Here is a 20,488-nt window from a genome sequence, read left to right as displayed (position 1 = left end):
ATATATATATATATATATATATATATATGTATATAGATATATACACACACAGCCTGTTGGTCCTTTTTCTCTGAAGAACCATGACTAATATACACACTATTTTAAAAAAAGAAATTAATTGGCAATGGTGGTTCAAAATAAGAAAATACCACCTTGAGAAGATTCAAGAGAAAAATCATGCAGTTATTTCAGTAGATGCCAAGAAGTCATTTGATAAAAATTCAACACACATAGGTATTATTTTAGAAAAATAATTTTTAAAATATTTGAATTCTTTCTTAATATGGTAAAGAAAAGGAAGTCAGGTCAACTATACACTAAGTGAGCAAACACTGGAAGTACTGTCTTTAAAAATCTAACAGTATTGTTTACTATTGTTTGATAAGCTCTAGCCAATGCAATCAGTATTGAAAAGAAATGAGAAAAAGATTATTTAAAAACATTGAGCTGGCATATCTAAACAATGCAAAAAAAACCCAAAACTTCCAGAACTTAATTAGAAGAGTTCAGTATAGCAACCAAATGCAGGAAAAACATATAAAATTAATAGTATTTTTGCATGCCAAAAAATTACATATTTCATTTTAAGAGCTTGCACTCAAGAAAAATACAAAATATCCATGAATAAGACTTTAGGAAACATTTTTCAAGCTCTTACTAGATACCACAGGAAGTATACTTGAAATGTACATTCATGGTCTTTTTCAGCAAGTTACTTAAGAATTATTTGGTAAGATTATCTTAGTAGAAAAAGCAATTGTTATAATACTATTTTCAAGTCAACATTTAATGCAATTTCCATAAACACTCCACCACTATGGTGAATAAAATTCTTCTTGGCAAACAGTCCCTCTCTCTCCTCTTACCTTCATAGGAGGAGTACACTTCTCCTTTCATTGATGTTAGACTCCCCCATGTAACTTGACTTGACCTCATGGTGGGTGAAGTGCACTTTCCTCCCCCTTCATTTTGGGCCTGCCTTTGATCAAGGGGATGTTAACAGATGTGAGGCCACCAGAAGCTTGCAATGTGCTTTCAAGATTGAACTTAATCTTTTGTGCTTTTTCCTTTACCATGCCATGAGAAGAATTTGCCCCAGGTGGCCCCGTGGTCATTGGTGAAGAGAGACACATGAAACAGACCAGGACCCAACTTGCAGGTTTGGAACTAAGCCCAGCTGATCTCAGCCTGGATGGAAACTGGCCCACAAAGACAAGAGCAAGAATAAACAATTGTTGTTTAAGCCACTGAGTTTGGGGGATTTGTTACACAGCATTATTATGCAAATAGTTGTCTGACACAGCCAAGATTTCCTATTTTACTTAATAAAATGATGCTGAAATTCATACAGAGGTGCACTTATTAAATATTTCTGAAAAAAGATGAGCAAAAAGAAGTAGGTCTAATACCACAAGCAACAATTATTTTAAAAGAATATTTACCAAAAAAAGTTGATCAATGTAACAAAAGAGCACAGAAAGAACATATATATATATATATATATATATATATATATATGGATATATATATATATATATATGGATATATATATATATGGATATATATTTGTGTGTATGTATACTAATGGTAGCAATAATATAACAACAATAATAATTGTAATAATTATTTGTGACAATTACTAGATGCTCAGAGCTCACAAGACAATATTTTCAGCACGTCTACCATTCTGGGAACATGCTAGAAATATTGTCCTGTGCGTTCTGTGAAAGATATCTGAGAGATAACTAAGTTTCTTCAATCCAATAAATATCGTTAAACTCTATTGGAAAGAAATCGTTATTGGCAAAATACAAGACCATACCAAGCCACCAAAAAGTAATTTACTTTCTACCTTTTCTTCCTAAGAATATCACAAATAATTTACCTTGCCAAAAACTTGGGTTGTGTTGCAATAGAAGAAACTGTTATAGTACATAAGTATAGATGAAAGACTTTAAAAAGCCACACTGACTTGCACAGCTGTTCTTGGGGAATCTTTGAAGAACTTGTACTTCTTAAAGAGGACAGGAATTACTTCTAGAATATTCACTTTTTTCCTGCCAAAATATTTATTGCATTCAGTACAGAATACTAAAACAGTGATGTATTCACAACCCATGTATCTTATACATCCTTGCCCTACAGATCTAGACTAATATAGTTCAAATTTTTTCAATTCGCCTTCTCCAATGGTCTTCTCCATCTCAGTCAATGACAATTCCAACCTTCTAGATGCACAGGTCAAAAACCTAAATACCTTTTTAAAAAGTAAAGCTTTTATTTTAAAATACTTTCAGATTTATTTAAAAATTGAGAAGATAGAATAGTTACCATATAGCCCATGCCCATTATCATTATCAACATCTTATATAGTATGATACATTTGTTACAATTAGTTATTATTAACTCAAGTCCATACTTCATTCATACTGAGTTTTGATCTAATGTCTTTTTTTTGTTCAGGAGCCCATCCAGGATACCATATTGCATTTAATTGTTATGTTTCCTTAGGATGCTCTTGGCTGTGGTGGTTTCTGAGACTTCCCTTGTTTTTGATGACCTTAACAGGTTAGAGAAGTAGACATTAGGTATTCTGTAGAAGGGCTCTCAATATTTATTTGTCTGGTATTTATCTCATTATTCGACAGGCTTAAGGGATTTGGGGATGACGACCTCAGTAGTAGTGTTGCTTTCATCACATCATAGCAAGGGTACATACTACCAACACCATTTGTCAATACTGATGCTAGCCTTGATCACCTAGCTGCAATAGTGTTTGTTAGCATTTCCACTATGAAGTTACTATTTACTCCCCTTTCCATACTGTAGTCCCACTAAGGGAGTCACTAGGAGAAACCCACATTTAAGGAATGAGAGAATATTCACTTTTTTAAGTATTCCAAATAATATATTTTTTTAGACATCTTAAATCCTATTTTTTAAATAATAGTGAAAGTTCTAGAGTGTTTACAGATACATATACTTAAAGAATACTTTTTCATTCAGGCATGGTGGCTCATGTCTGTAATCCCAACACTCTGGGAGGCCTAGGCAGGCGGATCTGGCTCCGGAGTTTGAGATCACCCTGGGCAACATGATGAAACCCCATCTTTACTAAAACACAAAAAATCAGTTGGGTGTGGTGGTGCACACCTGTAGTCCCAACTACTCAGGAGGCTGAGACACGAGAATCACTTGAGCATGGGAAACAGCGGTTGCAGTCAGCCAAAATCATGTCACTACACTCCAGCTTGGGCTACAGAATGAGACTCTATCTCAAAAAATAAAAAATAAAAAAAACTTTTTCAAGTAATAAATGCAAAACAGGCTCACTGTAGACAATTTGGAAAACATGTTTTTTAAAAAAAATCCTAAAATTGGCCAGGTGCGGTGGCTCACACCTGTAATCCCAGCACTGTGGGAGGCCAAGGCAAGTGGGTCACTACTAGGTCAGGAAATTGAGACCATCCTGACTAACATGGTGAAACCCGTCTCCACTAAGAACACAAAAAATTGGCCAGGCATGGTGGCATGCACCTGTAGTCCCAGCTACTCGGGCAGCTGAGGCCAGAGAATCACTTGAACCCAGAAGGCAGAGGTTGCAGTGAGCCAAGATCACACCACTGCATGACAGACTGGGTGACAGAGTGAGACTACATCTCAAAAAAAAAAAAAAAAAAAAAAAAAAAACCACTAAAATTTACAACCCAGGTATAGACCACCACAGTTAATATCTTGAAGTATTATCTACAAACCTTCTTTCTATGACAACATTTCAGGAGTTGAAATAATCTTTTACATATGTTATTCTACCTTCCTTATTACCATTTAACATTATAAAAAAGATTCATTTATGCTTAAAGTGTTTTTGTTTTTGTTTTTTTATAATTCCAGAGCCTAGCACAGTGCCTGGCAGGTAGTAAATTCAACAAATGGGATCCCATGAACTTACTGACTTGATGAATTGGCAGATATTCTGTGAAAACATTTAAAGGAATTTGTTGATCAGGATAATCTCAGGTTCTTGTTTTGCCACACAGGACAATGAAAGACACTAGCATAGAATCAATAGTTTGGCGTCTTGAAAAATTAGTTTTACTGATTTAGTAAAATAGCATGTATTCTGTAAGCGCTAACAGAGACAATGGCATATAAAATACTTAACACAGTGATTGTCATTTAACTTAACCACTGAGGTATTAAAATTATATTTATTTACTTCTAGGCATTATAGTCTATTGTTTTTCAGAGCTATTTTATTTTTGCTAGAACTTTGCTTCCCTTTTATTTTATTTAATTATTCTTAATCATTTTTATAGTCTGTGTTTGACACAGGCCCACAATCCCTTATCCAAAATCATTTGAACCGGTTATACTTTGGAATTGTAATTTTTCATATTTGAAGACAACAATGGAGCAAATACACAGTATACATGAAACACCACAGCAGTATACCTAACACACTGTAATCAAACAGTAAGATTTTTGTAGCGAAGCATGACTAATCACAATAAATAGACTCTTTCCTTGTGCACTCTATAATTCTTAATGGTGTATTTTAAGAATATCTTGGGTCTAGGTTGTGTGAATACTCTCTAGAGGAGTCTTTAATGCCTCTAGCCCTGATTTGTCATTAAATGGAGACCAATTTTTGGTAGATTTGTCAGTTTGCAGGGTTCCTAGAAAAGGTAAGAAGTAAAATTCAAACTGTAAGATCACTAGGGTACATGTCTAGCATCATGAATTTCCAGGGATAAATTTTTTTGTTATCCAAAGACCAAATATATAACTAAGCTTTTTTTCCTTCTGTTTCATTTTGTGTGTGTGTGTGTGTGTGTGTGTGTGTGTGTGTGTGTGTTTTCTAGGGTATCCCTTTTGCTAGAGTATAGCTTCTAAAGGCCCAGCTATGAGTGGGTATGTGTGACAGTAGGTCTCACTTTTTGCCTTTCCTGGGCCCAGGCCTCACTTTCTGACCTGTAGAGCCAATACTACCAAATCCCCTCAGTTACTGATACTGATGAACTATGGAAGCCACAACCCACAGCTTTCATGCTTATCTCTCTTCCCATTCCTTCTCACCTTCTGGTACCTGAAGATTTTCCTCCACTCTGTCAAGGCCAGCTGGGCATTAAGTAATGCATCCAATTTTATCTAGCGTGTCATGGTGCTACAACAGGAGGGCTGTCATGTTATCTTAGGCCATGTATTGCCAGACCAAAACTCTTGGTTTCATTTTCCTTTTAAATCAATAATCTAGGTCGGGCAGGGTGGCTCATGCCTATAATCCCAGCACTTTGGGAAGCCAAGGTAGGTGGATCACTTGAGGTCAGGAGTTTGAGACCAGCCTGGCCAAGATGGTGAAACCCCATCTCTACTAAAAATACAAAAAGTAGCCGGGCACAGTGGTACATGCCTGTAATCCCAGCTACTCGGGAGGCTGAGGCAGGAGAATTGCAGAGGTTGCAGTGAGCTGAGATCTCGACACTGAACTCCAGCCTGGGTAACAGAGCGAAACCCCATCTCAATAAATAAATAAATAAATAAATAGCCTCTGTATTAAATACTTGGCAAATCCCTATTAGTCAAGTGACTCGGTTAACCAGACATACCAGTTCCCAAACTTGGTGGGGCGGATAACATTTGATATAAAAGCATATATTTATTTTTTGAAATAAAATATTCTATAATGGCTATCTTTCTTTTGTGAATAAGCCTTTGAAAAACTACTCTGAAAATGAGAACTCACAATTTGATGCCATCTACTTAGTGACAAATTACCTTTCAGACATTGAATACAACTGTTTAACTGAAATTACTTGAATGTTCACTATTCTGAAGAATAATGAAATTAATCTCTTGTGTAAGATGGTTACTCAGCCATGATCATTACAGGCTGCCATGCAATCACCTTCTAGGTGGTATTGTTCCAGGATACGCCTAACTTGAGTCCTTGCTGTTCTCTTCTTTGGTGAACCCCAATTTTAACACTTCTTTAAATTATAGTTCATTGCTGATCCTTAGCACGATGTCTGGAACAGAATAAGCACTTGTTATAATATTTGCTAATTAACTAACATTTAAGGATAACACTAATTGCCATTTGATGAAAGCTTTTTGTGCTAGTCACTCTGCCAGGCCATCAGCTTGAGAAAAGCTACGAACTCTCACCATCAGCACATGAGTTCTATTATCTTTTTCAACCCTCAAATCGAGGTACCAGTACAAATAAACAAAAAAAAAAAATGCTTTGTTTTCCTTTGCTTGTCACAAATGAAGTAATTTGATATTTCAGTTTCTAATATACCCCTTTCAAGTGTGCTAACAAGACAGGTGGCAAATCGGTACTTTTCTACCTAAGGTTCTGTAATAAATAAAATTGTGGTATATCTTCCTGGGGAACCAATTACTACATTAAAACCTATGATAATAATGGATTTTTCATCAATCAAAAATGCAATTTGTAAAGTGAAAATCAATCTATTTTGACTGCTGATGCCTCATAGCAATAGAGAAAATTTCATCCAGCAATTATAATAAAACTATATGATTTATCAGTTGAGTACAACTAGCAATTCAGGTAGTAATCAATCTTGTCCAGCCATTTTCTGGCTTTATAACCCTGGGAAATTGACCTTCATTTTCCTTCCACAAAAGGATAAGCTAATTTACTAAGCACTATGCTCCCAAGCAGAAAGAGAGACAGTGCCTCTTGCAGACACCTGAACTGACTGATGTGACTTGTGTTTGATCCCACAGCAGGTTTGAGAGTACAGATTGGGAAAGACCATGTCTCTCCTCCTCTAGGTGGCACCTTGTTTAAAAATGAGTTACTGAACATTTGGTGGTAGAGATTGTAAAATAACTACAGTGTATCAGCTAGGACTTTTTTGATTGCAAGTGACAAAAACAGTTCAAACCAGCAAAAGTAAAAAGAAGATGAATATACTGGCTTATATATCTAAACCGTGGGGGATGGGAGGGGAGCTGCCTTTAAGATTGGGCTGAGGACCTGAAGTGTTATCTGGGTCTTCACATTAGCCTTGCAACTGGTTTCTGCTTCTCTCAGTGTCTTGGTGTCATTCTCTGAAGGGAACACAGCTACTGATACCCAGAGAATCACATCCCAACAGCTTTACCACCAGAGAAAAGAGGGCCTTTCCTGCCAGTGTTTCCCAGGAAAACATAATACAATTTGGGAAGGCTTCAGCATGGCTCATCTTGAGCCATGTGCCCACCTCTCAACACATCACTTGAGTGACCAATCACTAGGCTGATTTTTCTGCTCATCCTCGTGGTCAAAAGAAGGGGCCACCTTCTCTAATAAAGGGAAGGTCGAGAGTAGACAACCACAAGAAGCGCGATATACACCTACCAGTCTATATATATGATGGGGTGTGTGTGTGTGTGTGCATGTGTGTGGGGGGAGTACACGTGCCATTTTACACTATGAACACCCCATTTTACATACCATTTACACATTTTAACGTGTAACATAGTATGTATATATATATTCTATGTATGCTTGTATTTAAGAAGATAAACTTTATCTGTGAACATGTATGCATGTATATTTTGGATACATGCATACATGTATGTATTTTCCATATATGTGCCTATACTGATTCATAAATATGAATGGAGATATATATATATATATATATATATATATATATATATATATATATAGCATGTATGCATTGCTCCAATGTCTGCACAGAAGTGTGGTCTTTTCATAATCCCACTCACATTCCTCGATCATAATTACCCAATGAATGCCTGTTCTATCTTCTTCTATACTCCAGAGTAAGTGAATTCCAGCCAGATAGACCTATATATTAACCAAACATGTGCCCGAATTTCTTCTCTGGAAGTCAGAGGATCACATAGACCTGGGGCAGTACTTCAGGGGCCCCTCAGAAGTGGGGAGTTGTGTCCACGTCAGGGGTACATAGAGAGAAGCATTATCAGAAGTGACCACCTATGTAGTATGCAGGGCAGCAGGACCAAGGTAAGGGCACTCCAAGACTAGGTAACCAGCCAAACAAAAAGAAGAGCCACAAGATTAGGCCTAAAGATATTGGATCCAGAGAAAGGTATGAAATGGATCCGCCGAGTGAGAGGCAATGATGCTTACCAGCATAGACATTAGGGGTTCACTGTGGCTTTTGATGTAGTGTCCGTGGCCTCCTGGGAATGATAGGGGCTGAATGAAAATGCACAATACATATTCTGAACTTTTGCTTTTTTACCCAACTTTACTTTTTCTTCTTCCTCTGTCCCATCCAGATCCTTCTCCAAAGCACGTGTCTCACCTCTTCCATAAAAGCTTCCTGGAATTATTCCAATACCCACAATGGTATATGACCTTCTCATTTGGCACTCAATCATAGACTGTCTTGAGATATGGTCATTGATTGAGAGTTGCTATTTCACAATCAGACTGAGAAACATAGTCATCTCTTCTCCACTCAAAAAATACATCTTTTCATACTTGGGGAAAATGATAAATTATCCTTAAAAGGACAAATCCAATATGCACATGTCAAATTCATTTGGGAGTAAGAGCATGGCACAGACATGGTGGTAGGGGTGGGACTGTCAGAACAAAGGCTGAAATCAATGAGGAGGGTGGTAAAAAGTCCAAAGTTTTGATTCATTACATGTTAACTTAGCTGTCTCCTTTTTATAACAACTTAATAGTCAATTTTATTTTGCTTTACGATTACATAAATAGGACTGCTCAGATTTTAATTAACAATTAAATTGATCAGTTTGAAACTTTTGGAACATACATTTGCATATAATTGTTCTCAATATACTTATGTAAAACCGAAAGCCTCTATTTCCAAATATAGAAAACCTATTCACATCAGCTTTAGTTACATGTGTACATTTATTTAAATGTGTGGAGTGTGTGCTTTTATTGCCAAGAAAGTCAGCTCTCTTCCTTAATTGTTACTATAACCATAATTTGGGAAATTCTATTGCAACATCAATATGTTATGCACATCTTTAATTAGGCTAGCGTGGCCTGTCTGTCACAGCAACTGATCCTAAATATTCCTATTTCGTCTACTTGAGGTTTTAAAATGTTCTCATTTTTTAAGAGGCATACTTCAGCCTCATTAAATTGTCGAGTAAGTCAGTATGCAACCCCTGCACTTGCTTTTCTGCGTTCTGGAAATCTTGCATCTATCCACTTGGCACATTCCAGGCACCCAGGGAAAGGGCGCTGTTGTTCCCCAAATACCAGAAGTCTTCTGTAGCCCCAGCATCTTAAAAGGCAGATCCTATCAGATCTGAGGAAGACATCTGTTACCCCCGGTGATTACCAAAAAGATCTGGCCTTGGCATCCTATTGATCATCAGATCATTTACTGCTGGATCCTCTCACCTATAAGTAAATGCAAACAAATTGCAGGTTGCTTGCCCTGAGCAATGTTTTCACACCAGGTCACACAACAGAAAAGACAACCCAACGACTGAGTCCATGATAGGAAACTACAAATGAAACATAGCCTGAAGTTCATTTCTTCCTTTCCCCCGAAAATCTGCCATCATCTCAACAGGGAGGAAAGAAGTTTACCTTAAACCAAGCCCTGGACTACCTTAGTCCTTTATACCTTCTCTGTCTGCTACAATTAATAATTTAAAATAAATTGTATTTGTGTCAAGAAAATGGGGTTTTAGGATATTGTCAAGCATGAATATGTTTTTAATTTTTTTCTGGAAATACACATGGGTGACACATGCTTTTTACCATATCCAAGACCGGTTGATAATACAGTAATTCTGCCATAATGTTATAGGTGGAATCTCCATATTGTCAATTTTTAAAATGAGGGATTGCATTATAGATACAGTAATGATAGAGCAGGGAGGTAAGGGCTAGGTCTGTTGTAAAATCTAAATCACTCCTGATCCAAGCTTTGGTTTGACATCATGATTGCTATCAGCTTAAACATGTGTTGATGAGGAATTTGGGGCTGTGTGGCCAGCAAAGACTTTTAGAATTTCAGCACTCACAGTTAGTTGGCACTCATTTTTCCTTCCTGCTTCTCAAGATTTCCCCTCCCCCACAGAAAAGACCCTTAGCTTGCACTGGTTGAGAAAGCAAAGGGGAGACTGGGTAAAGAGTTAAAGCCAATCACCAACTCTGCTATATTTAGATCATCATTATTCAGTGGGAAGGAATATTTTAATCTTTCTACTTAACTCTTTTATAATAGTCATCACAGTTTTCACGTGTTCCTTTTTATGGGTCTAGATCAGGGAAAAAATAAACAATTTGAAATATAAGCAAAAGCACATCTCTCGTGTGTTCCTTTTAATTTTTTTTAATTTTCCCTGGAAACATGATTTTTAAAAAGAAGATTAATTGATACAATGAAGCAGAGCTTAAACTGGGCATAATTTACTATATGTGGGAACTTCAGGATAGGCTTTCACAGATTGACAAGACCACCTATATTTTTAGCTGTAACAATCCAAAGGACCAGACTCATCTATTTTTAAAAGATAGCTAAAGAATCAGATTTTGCTACTAAGCAACCCTATAATTTAGTGTCCACTAGATGTTTGACCTAATTCTGCTGCCTCCTACTCCACTTTTCATTAGACAGCAGTGAAGAGATATTCTTTCTTGTAATCATTTTAGCTCATAAAATCCATGTCTAGTTATAGCAACTTCTGGCCAAGCTGGAGCATCAGGCAGTGAAACCACTCTCAACAGCCATCATGTTTGCAGATACTCTAGGTCTGGAAATCACTGCTGGTATGCCTGCATATGTAAAAAAATGCTAAGAAGTTTAGTGATTTCCAAAAAGCATATGCATTTAAGAAGAAAGAAACTTCTGAGAAAACTTTAAGGGCCAAGATCTTGAAACAAGTAGATCACCTGCCTTGCTTCAGCTAAGCGTATTAACCTTCTCAGGATTAGAATAGAATGAATAGGGATAAAGCATATGACAATCTCTAAAGCATGGTTTTGTGGTCACTATTAAAACTATTTGCCCTAAAACACTGAACTCACCACCTATCATTTCAGCTATTTAACTTTGGATCTTGAAAGCTTTATCATACAGTATATCTCTTATTTAACGCAACCATTTCCATAATAGGTTGTACCTGAGGACACTACTGGTGAGAACAAATGCAAAATCATTTGTTAGTAAGAGCATGGCACAGACATAGTGGTAGGGGTGGGACTATCAGAACAAAGGATAAAATCAGCGAGAAGGGTGGAAAAAGTCACAAGGTTTTGATTTCCTCCTGATTTAGCCTCGAATACTTGAATTCAGGAGAAAATTGTCACTTTCTTCTAGCATTCTAATGTTTTTAACTTTCATGCAAAATTTTCTGCTCTATCACCTGTATTCGTGTTGCAATACAGGGCCTCTCTATCATGCATAGACCAGGACTAGAGGAATAAGTTGCCTATGTGTCTGTTAGTCTTTGTGTAAAATCAAATTGCCTATTTCAAATACTCCTCGTTTACTTTAGGTAGCTTAATATCCAATTCATTGCTTCTTTTTAGTTATTTCCTGCTGCTCAATTAGGTGAATTGCTTTGTACGATTTCTTAACCGTAATAAGTGGTAGATAAATATTCTTCCTGGGATCAGAGTATATTTTTAACTTTTCAATAAAATAGACATACAAGAAAGTCCAAAAACCATAATTTATACTTAATAAATGAACTATGAACATCTGTGTAACCTCCAACAGGATCAAGAGATAACATATTGCTAAATCCCCAGAAACCCATACTGATCACAAACTGCCCACTCCTCTCAGAGGTAACTGCTAGACTCCCTTTCATGACAATAATTTTCTTGCTTTTCTTTTCCTGTTTTGGTTTACTGCTGTATATGTCCCTAAGCAACGTTATTTAGTTTCATCTCTGCTTGTGACCCATAAACGAACATAACTGTACTTCGCTTTATAGTCCACGTCGTCACATATACTTGTGGTTTCTTCATTGCCATTGCTATATGGTATTCCAGTGCATGTGGCATGACTTTAATTCATTCTCCTACTCATTGACATTTAGGTGCATTCTAGGTTCTGGCTGCTAGAAACAGTGCGGCTACATGTTCTGTCCTTGCCTTCCAGTGCACAGGTTCATGAGCACCTCTAATGTGGATATCCATGACTAGAAATGCTTGGGCATGCAGCACGTAAATCTTCAATTTTGCTCAAGACAACAGGGAAGCGGTTTTTTCCAAAGTGGGTATTGCAATCTTTACTTCCCCTACAAGTATACAATAGTGTCTGTTTTCCACATCCTCACCAACACTTGGTATTGTCACACTTCTTAATTTTTTGCCAATCTGGCAGTTCGTGTATATTAGTATCTCCTTGTGATTTTTAATTTTTTTCTCATTGTGTCTTTAATTTGTAAAACCATGATTACTAATGAGATTGAGAACCCCTACATGTGTTTTCTGCCCCAAGGCCAGAAACTTTAAAATGTACATATAAATTTAGGTACTCTGGACTTTGATCATTTGATATTATCCACACTGAACACTTCATGCCATACTGGAAAGTACCGGGAAAGCAAAAGAAATTCATTCATTGAATAGCAATTTGGAGCTGGGAACCTCAAATACTTTGACCTGTTTTATCCTCAAAAGAATTTTGCTAGGCTGATGTTGTTATCCTTATTTGCAAAATAAGGAAATTGAGGCTCTAAGGTTAAGGAAGTTACCCCAAAGCAAATATATAGCTTAAGTTCGTTAAGTATTAGAAACGACACTCAAACCATGCCTGTATGCCTCCAGAGCCCAAATTCTTTCCAGTAACTATATTTTCTCCTAAGAAATAACCTTTGCAAGAGCAAAATGATATTCAATATTCTTTTGTAAAGTCACATTAAAAAGTACATCAAAATAATTTCACAGATAGTCTAGTTAATATAACCAATTAAATAACTGCATCCATAGGTCAGTTGTTCCTTTCACACTCCAAAAGTCAATTGATCAATATTTAAATAAATGAAAGGGTCTTTGATATTTGACGAGATTTCCCATATGAGAATAATTCGTGAGACATTTTAGTCACATGTTTCATTTTCAACCTGTGACAGGCACTTGTGAATTGATTAACACCATAAAGTAGTGTTATAGAATATTAAGTGACAGCAAAAAATAAAAGTAACAAAAGACGAGAGTGAGACAAACTGTCCTCAAACAGACACATTTTTAAATAGGTAATCAATTTACTAAGACACTCAACAAATTCAAGCAATAGACACTTTAAAAATTAATTTAAAACCAATTAAAGGATAAACATCAAACAAAGATCCTAAGAATTTATGTTACTAATGGTGCTTTTTTTTCAACTACAAAGTTCTAATAAAAAGCCTGTAAATCCTGCAGATATAGAAACAATTTTCGAAGAATCAAATTAACCAGAAGCAATGACTCAGATATGAGATTGCCTACAAAAGGAGATAGACCGAGCTTAGCATTCCTATCCTAAGAGTTATTCTTAGCATTCTGCAAGAATGCTAAGAATAACTCTTAAGATAGGAGTAGCGTTCCATGCATGACTCTACCCTCTAGTATCTTTACAAAATGACCTTTCAATGGGATCTGATCCAAGGCTCTGTCCAGTGATGTAGACACACTGGTAGCTTGTACCTTTGTTACCAACAGGCTTGGACTTTGTGTCTCTGAATGTTAAACTCACATTCATCCAACTCCATAGAAATGAAGAGTGAAAAATTTTATTAACCACTTCTATATACGTCACATATTTTGTGCGGTTCATTATTTTTATTTTACTTTAAAGGCAAATGTTCACCTGCAAGAGTGCCAGCATCCTGTGCACTTTCTAGTTGTCAACATACCTCCATCCTCTCCTGTACTACCAATTGGCTACAAAGATTTAAAGGTTCAGTGATTATAGGATTTACATGATTTTAACCCCTTTAAATTTGAAAACTCTTAAAATCCCATTATCTCTGCAGCCACTGCAAATTTTAAAATCAGCTTGGCCTTTTCTAGCTCCAGGTCTAAGGATTACAGAGTTTTAAGGAGTATAAATGCCTTTTTGAAGTTCTATAAAGATCTCTCCCCACCCAGTTGACCTACAGGAAATCAAGCCAGCCAGTTCTCCAGCTGGTAACTGCTGATCAGAGCTTCTAAATGGAGAGATATGTACGTTATGTCACAAACCACCAGGAAAACAAGTAATTGCTTCCTTGACTCCATATGAAACCAGTGAATCAGAAGATTTAATGTAGTAGGGGTGGCAGACTTAGACATTTGTCAGTAAATGTCTAAGAATATAAAACAGAAGATGTTGTCAGGGACCTAAGCAAGCTCTCCAGGGCAGAGAGAGAGTAAGTTCAGTGAGTTGGGAGCCCTCCTGCTCCTAAAGAAAAGCTGTTACCATGGATACTCTCCAACTGCTAGGTAACTCTCTCAGGTCTTACCTCTTGTGTCTTCACATTTATGTATCCATAGTGAGTTCGAAGGGGCCGCCTGTATGTGTAGGAGAATGGTATCCACTTTGTACCAGGCTGTCCAAAGCAGTTTAGTAGCAATGGGAAATTCACTTCATTTACAAGGCGTACAACCAGCAGGAAAAGGAACGCTGCTATGAAGCTCACAGCAATCACAGACTTTCTCTACAAAACATTAAAAAAAAAAAAAAAAAAGAAGAATGAATGACTTTCAATCAAAGGCAGTCACAGAAAGAGCTTCCTTTATTCCTCTCTTTTTCTTTCATAGGAATCAAAGGATTCTGTCATTCAGGATATTTTACTTGAAAACAGAAAATAATTATTTGGTGACCATGTTGTCCTAGTGTGCTGAGCTGCTGAGAGCAAGCAGAGCTGCTTTCTTAGACTCTTCCATTGCCTCTCCACCCTTCCTTATCTCCTTATATTCCTTGTAAGCTCCTATTCAGTTTGCAAAACGCAAATCAGACATTTCCAATGACAGGAAACCTTTTCTAATTGCTCAATCTCCTCACCACCACCATGCTTTGACCCCCAACCTATCCACTCTAACAGAGGTAAAGCCCCATCACTCCCATACTTTAAAGACACTTCTATTGTTGTGCTTTTTCACTGTGTAATTATTTATGTGGTTTTTCCTCCATGTATTTTTGAGTTCTTAGAGAACTGTAATGTACTGTGTCATCTTGATCTCTGTATCCCAGGCTCTTAACATGGTACCTTACACGTTACAAGCATTCAGAGAACACTTGAGTGAAACAAATGAATAAATAAATGAATGAATGGATGTTCACGTTCTTGTGGACACAGTATCACTATTATTCATTCTTCTGTTTCTGTATCTAGCACCCTCCATGAGTAGGAAATTCTGCCTGTGCTATAGGATGTGCAAAAGTAAGATTCAAAAAATGAGAGGGAAAAAAAATCGTGCCAAGCAGCAGAACATTCTTCTAAGTGTGCTGCCATGGAAGAAAAGCAGGAACAACTGCATCTGATTGAGACGGGAGAAAGCAAAGATGTTTTTGAGATTGAGCTTCATAAAAAGCATGTGTTAAACTTGATAGGAATATGTGAACAGAGATTTCTAGACAAAGGAAACAGCATGAAGACAAGAATACATAGAGTTACTCATCGTTACAAAGTTTTACAGTAGTTTGCCCTACTGAAGCACAAAGAAAGAGAAAAAGCTAGAACACAAATGTTAACTATATGCTGAATTGTCTCAGATATCAAGCTAATACATCTATACTGAGTTTGCTAGGTTATGGAAAGCCAAAAGACATTTGTTTTTTGTTTGCTTATTTGTTTCGTTAAAGGGGACAGTTGGCTGCGTAAATGTCTTCTTTTGAGAAGTGTCTGTTCATATCCTTCACCCACTTTTTGATGGGGTTGGGTTTTTTCGTAAATTTAAGTTCCTTGTAGATTCTGGATATAAGCCCTTTGTCAGATGGATAGATTGCAAAAATGTTCTCCCTTTCTGTAGGTTGCCTGTTCACTTTGATGACAGTTTCTTTTGCTATGCAGAAGCTCTTTAGTTTTATTAGATCCCATTTGTTAATTCTGGCTTTCAGTGGGTTAGTCATGAAGTCTTTGCCCACGCCTATGTCCTCAATGGCATTGCCTAGGTTCTCTTCCAGGGTTTTCATGGCTTTAGGTCCTACTTTAAATCTTCAATCCATCTTGAGTTAATTTTTGTATAAGGTGTAAGGAAGGGGTCCAGTTTCAGTTTTCTCCATATGGCTATCCAGCTATCCAGTTTTCCCAACACCATTTATTAAATAGAGAATCTTTTCCCCATTGCTTGCTTTTGTCAGGTTTGTCAAAGATCAGATGGCTGTAGATTTGTGGTGTTATTTCTGAGGCCTCTGTTCTGTTGGTCTCTATATCTGCAACCAACAAGCATACGAAAAAATGCTCATCATCACTGGTCACTAGAGAAATGCAAATCAAAACCACAATGAGACACCATCTCATGCCAGTTAGAGTGGTGATCATTAAAATGTTAGGAAATAACAGATGCTAGAGAGGATGTGAAGAAATAGGAATGCTTTTACACTGTTTGTGGGAGTGTAAAATAGTTCAGCCATTGTGGAAGACACTGTGACAATTCCTCAAGGATCTAGAACTACAAATACCATTTGACCCACCAATCCCATTACTGGGTATATAGCCAAATGATTATACATCATTTTACTATGAAGATGTATGCACACATATGTTTATTGCAGCACTATTCATAATAGCAAAGACTTGGAACCAACTCAAATGCTCATCAAGGATAGACTGCATAAAGGGAATGTGGCACATATACACCATGGAATACTATGCAGCCATAAAAAAGGATGAGTTCATGTCCTTTGCAGGGACATGGATGAAGCTAGAAACCATCATTCTCAGCAAACTAACACAATCACAGAAAAACAAACGCCGCATGTTCTCACTTATAAGTAGGAGATGAACAAAAAGAACACATGGAGACAGGGAGGGGAACATCACACACTGGGGCCTATTGGGGGTAGGGGGCTAGGGGAGGGATAGCATTAGGTGAAATACCTAATGTAGGTGATGGGTTGAATAGTGCAGCAAACAGCCATGGCACGTGTATACCTATGTAACAAACCTGCACATTCTGCACATATATCCCAGAACTTAAAGTATAATAAGAAAAAGAAGACAGTCATGAGTTATGATCAAACATCAGTGTTTAAGATGCTTTGGAGCGGGGAGAGAGTAAAAGTGACTATGTAGGAGGCTATTTCCCAATTGCCTAGGACAGAGGTAATGAGGGATGGAAACTAGGGCAGAAGCAGAGAAAATAACAAGGTGGGAAAAAATGTGAGAAACGTGATTTAGGAGAAAGAAATGGACCTTGGGCTACTGACAGGACAGATGTGGCTCATGGAAAATTCAGAGATGCCTCAGATTTTGAGTCTAGGTGACTACAATATTATGGATCATATCAAGAGAAACCAGAGTTGTCAGAGCAGGAACTGATTTAAGATCAGAAAAAATATAAAGCTCTTTGCTTTCTAGTTTTCAAGGACTGTCAAGGAGTCAGGTGGAAGGTCAAGTCTAGAGCAAGAAGGAGCATTGCTGAAGCCATGAAGTGCAGGCTAAAGACACAATAAAATCTGTTTTCATATAGTTGGGCTGGGTCCCCCGATTCTTCTTTGAACTTAAGAAAAGTCATGTAACTGTCTGAGAAAGACCAAAATGTTTATTGTTGTTGTGTTTTCAGCTTACTACTACGTGGTGGAATTAGTTCTTTTTGCTCTTCAGACTCTCCCAGGGAAGTCAAGAAACCTGAAGGCAGTTCCTGTATACTCGCAGGGCTAGGGCCATAGCCTCTGTGTGGGCAGTGGAACCAGCCCCCAGGAGTCGGCGATACCCAAAGGCAGTTTGGCTTCTTGCTCACCTACCATAATTTGTAAAAGCCCCAGCCCTCTGTCTCGCCAGCCTAATTTTCCAATCACCTGAAAGTCCCCTGAGCTCTGCTGCCTCACACCTCTTATCTCACCACTAACTACCACAGCCTTACCTCATTTAACCTTCTAATCATGAAAAACTGTTTTAATTTGCTCCTCTGTGAAATCATTATGTCCACAACATTGCAATGTGTCAAGGTAACAGCTTAAATGAAGTGATGGATCTTACAAGTTTAAAGGGACATAGACCAGAACAGATGGCTAAATAAAAGCAAAGAGGCCAGTCACCCATTAAGTAAACAGGTAAGAATCTTTTTTTTTTTTTAAATCGTCATTTGGTAGCTTGTTGCAAAACAGCAGCTTGCTTTGAAGGAGACCCAGATGGGATTTGCGCTTTTGTTTATTCCGAGCCCAGCACGGCTCTCTGGTTCTCCTGGTTGCTGCATTGCATTGCATTGCATAGCTGGGGTTTGGGCACAAAGACGTGGACAGCCTTTCTGAATCCACTGTTGCGTGCAGCAACACATACATAATGCATACAGGAGAGAAAAATAAATCAACCATTTTGAGAGAAACTTCAAAACAGAATGAAATCACAGTTGTAAAAGCCTGCTTCCTGGCGATCCATGTCTGCCTCTCATGTTCTATCAAAGGGAACCAAGTAATGAGCACAGAGAGGGTGAAGGGAGCAAGCAGAGAGCAGAAGCCAGACACAGACTTCTCTGTGAGCCACTGGGAGTGGTATTCTGCAGTGGACAGAGGTTCCTTCCGCAGCTCACGCCCCCAACCCAATTTCTGTTACATTGCCTGGGTTTCATTCTTTGCCCATCTTCTTGTTTGGCATGAAAGTGTTCTCATAGTGCTAGTATTTCCTTTCTACTAGGAAAGGCATACCTTCAGGCACACTGCATGCTCCAGATGACAAGCACAACAGAATACAATGCACAGGTGCCTTCTTCTAGCACTCACTTCCACCAGATCGTGACCTCAAGCTTCGGCAACTACAATAAAAACCATGGATGAGACAGAAGTCTACACATCACTGAATGTAGTGAGAATGTGTGTGTGGGGGGGGGGGGGTGGGCGGAGGGGACAGTGGGTAGGGATGTGGGAGTTGGGAAATGAACAAAGTACTAACATGCATGATATACCTGCATGTATCACATGGATATCATGCAATACATACTAAAGAATTTACATCTTCAAGCCACAATTGTTTACTGAGTTCATACTCTGTGTAGACTTGGCTAGGTGCTGAAACAGAAATAAAACCATAAAAGACACACCATACTTCCAAAAAGTCACAACTTACTGCAGCTGGCCAGTAAATAGAACACTCTAATACCAGGTGTCAAATGAGGCTAATGGGGATGTGCACAGGGTGCTGTGAGAGTTCAGAGGAAGGGTGGGTACAGAAGAAACAGTCAAGGAAATGTTTGTCTGGGTGGTGATATTCCAACGGAGTCCTGAGGACCGAGGAGGCCTTACCAAGAGAAGAGGCAAAGGGCATTCCAGGCAGAGGCATTAACAGTTTGAAAGGCCATAATTTGGTCAGAAACCTTCAAGTCAATTGGTCAAAAGAATACATAGGCTCTAAGTGGTAGGAGACGATGCTAGACAGAGTTAAAATCATAAAACAAAAGATAATACACCAAGTAAATTAAGTTGGATGCAATCCTCTGTCCTATCTACCCTACACTGGGATAATGAAAGGATAAATGTATGTAAAAGTGTGATGTTTTGTAATTCTAAATATTCTCCACTTTCCAAACAAGTGAAAATGTTATCAGTCACTTCATTTTATTTGAATTACCATTTAATACACCACAACACCTTGTTTCAAGTTGTCTGACTTATTCCATCAATAAATGTATTCCATCGATGGCTTGTTCTAGTAACTGTTTTGAGTCCATCAACACTCAGCAAATTAGAAGACTCTACCTGTTTACACGTGTTCAACGTCTAATGATTTATTTATGGAAGTGATTGCTGCTGCCTTTATTGAAGTAGTCAGAACATCTTTTAGATTCAACAACCACCAATTAGATTAAACAACAGTAACTACATGTCAGTTTATAATGTATAACACTCAGCTCAACAAATTTTTCATACTGCAAAAAACTGGCATATATGCAATATAAACAGTCATTCCCCTAAGATTAGCAGCATGAATATTAAGTGATACAATGGATGGAAAATGCAGAACACAGTTCCAGGTATATAGTGAACACTGGAGAAACAGAAGATATTATGATATAACTACTGACTGTTAGATCCTCAGTGAACATTCGCCAGTGCTGAGCACTGGTCAGGCCACGTGAATTGCCTAAGAACCAGAGATATTTTTTTTTCTCAAAGAATTCCAAGCAGCTGCAAACCCTTGAACTGTTCAGTGTAACTTATCCATAAGAGTTCTGAGAGAATGTCACTGTGCCCAAATAGATCTGATGAATTGCTGTAGGGAAAGCTTTCTCCTTCTTTGTTCTCATTTTGGGCAAGTCTGAAGGGGCCTTTAACAGCTGAGACATTTAGAATTTAATCCCCTCTGTGCTGCAAAAATATGCATCAAAAATGTGGCATGCTAGTTGCTTGCT

The 20,488-nt window shown here is 37.7% G+C and overlaps 1 protein-coding gene across 3 annotated transcripts in view; it reads right to left on the bottom strand.

The window, feature by feature from the left end:
- ST6GALNAC3 (ST6 N-acetylgalactosaminide alpha-2,6-sialyltransferase 3) overlaps positions 1-20,488 on the bottom strand; it is a 585,173-nt gene that overhangs the window by 313,264 nt on the left and 251,421 nt on the right. For all 3 annotated transcript variants that reach the window (XM_003921398.4, XM_074381026.1, XM_074381027.1), the window contains exon 2: positions 14,443-14,637. In XM_003921398.4, the coding sequence (XP_003921447.1) occupies positions 14,443-14,637 (195 nt within the window). The remainder of the gene's footprint in view (positions 1-14,442; positions 14,638-20,488) is intronic.

The sequence above is a fragment of the Saimiri boliviensis genome, chromosome 11 (assembly GCF_048565385.1).
Source record: "Saimiri boliviensis isolate mSaiBol1 chromosome 11, mSaiBol1.pri, whole genome shotgun sequence".
In the NCBI taxonomy this organism is placed as follows: Eukaryota; Metazoa; Chordata; class Mammalia; order Primates; family Cebidae; genus Saimiri; species Saimiri boliviensis.
This window is presented reverse-complemented; position numbering and strand designations above follow the sequence as displayed.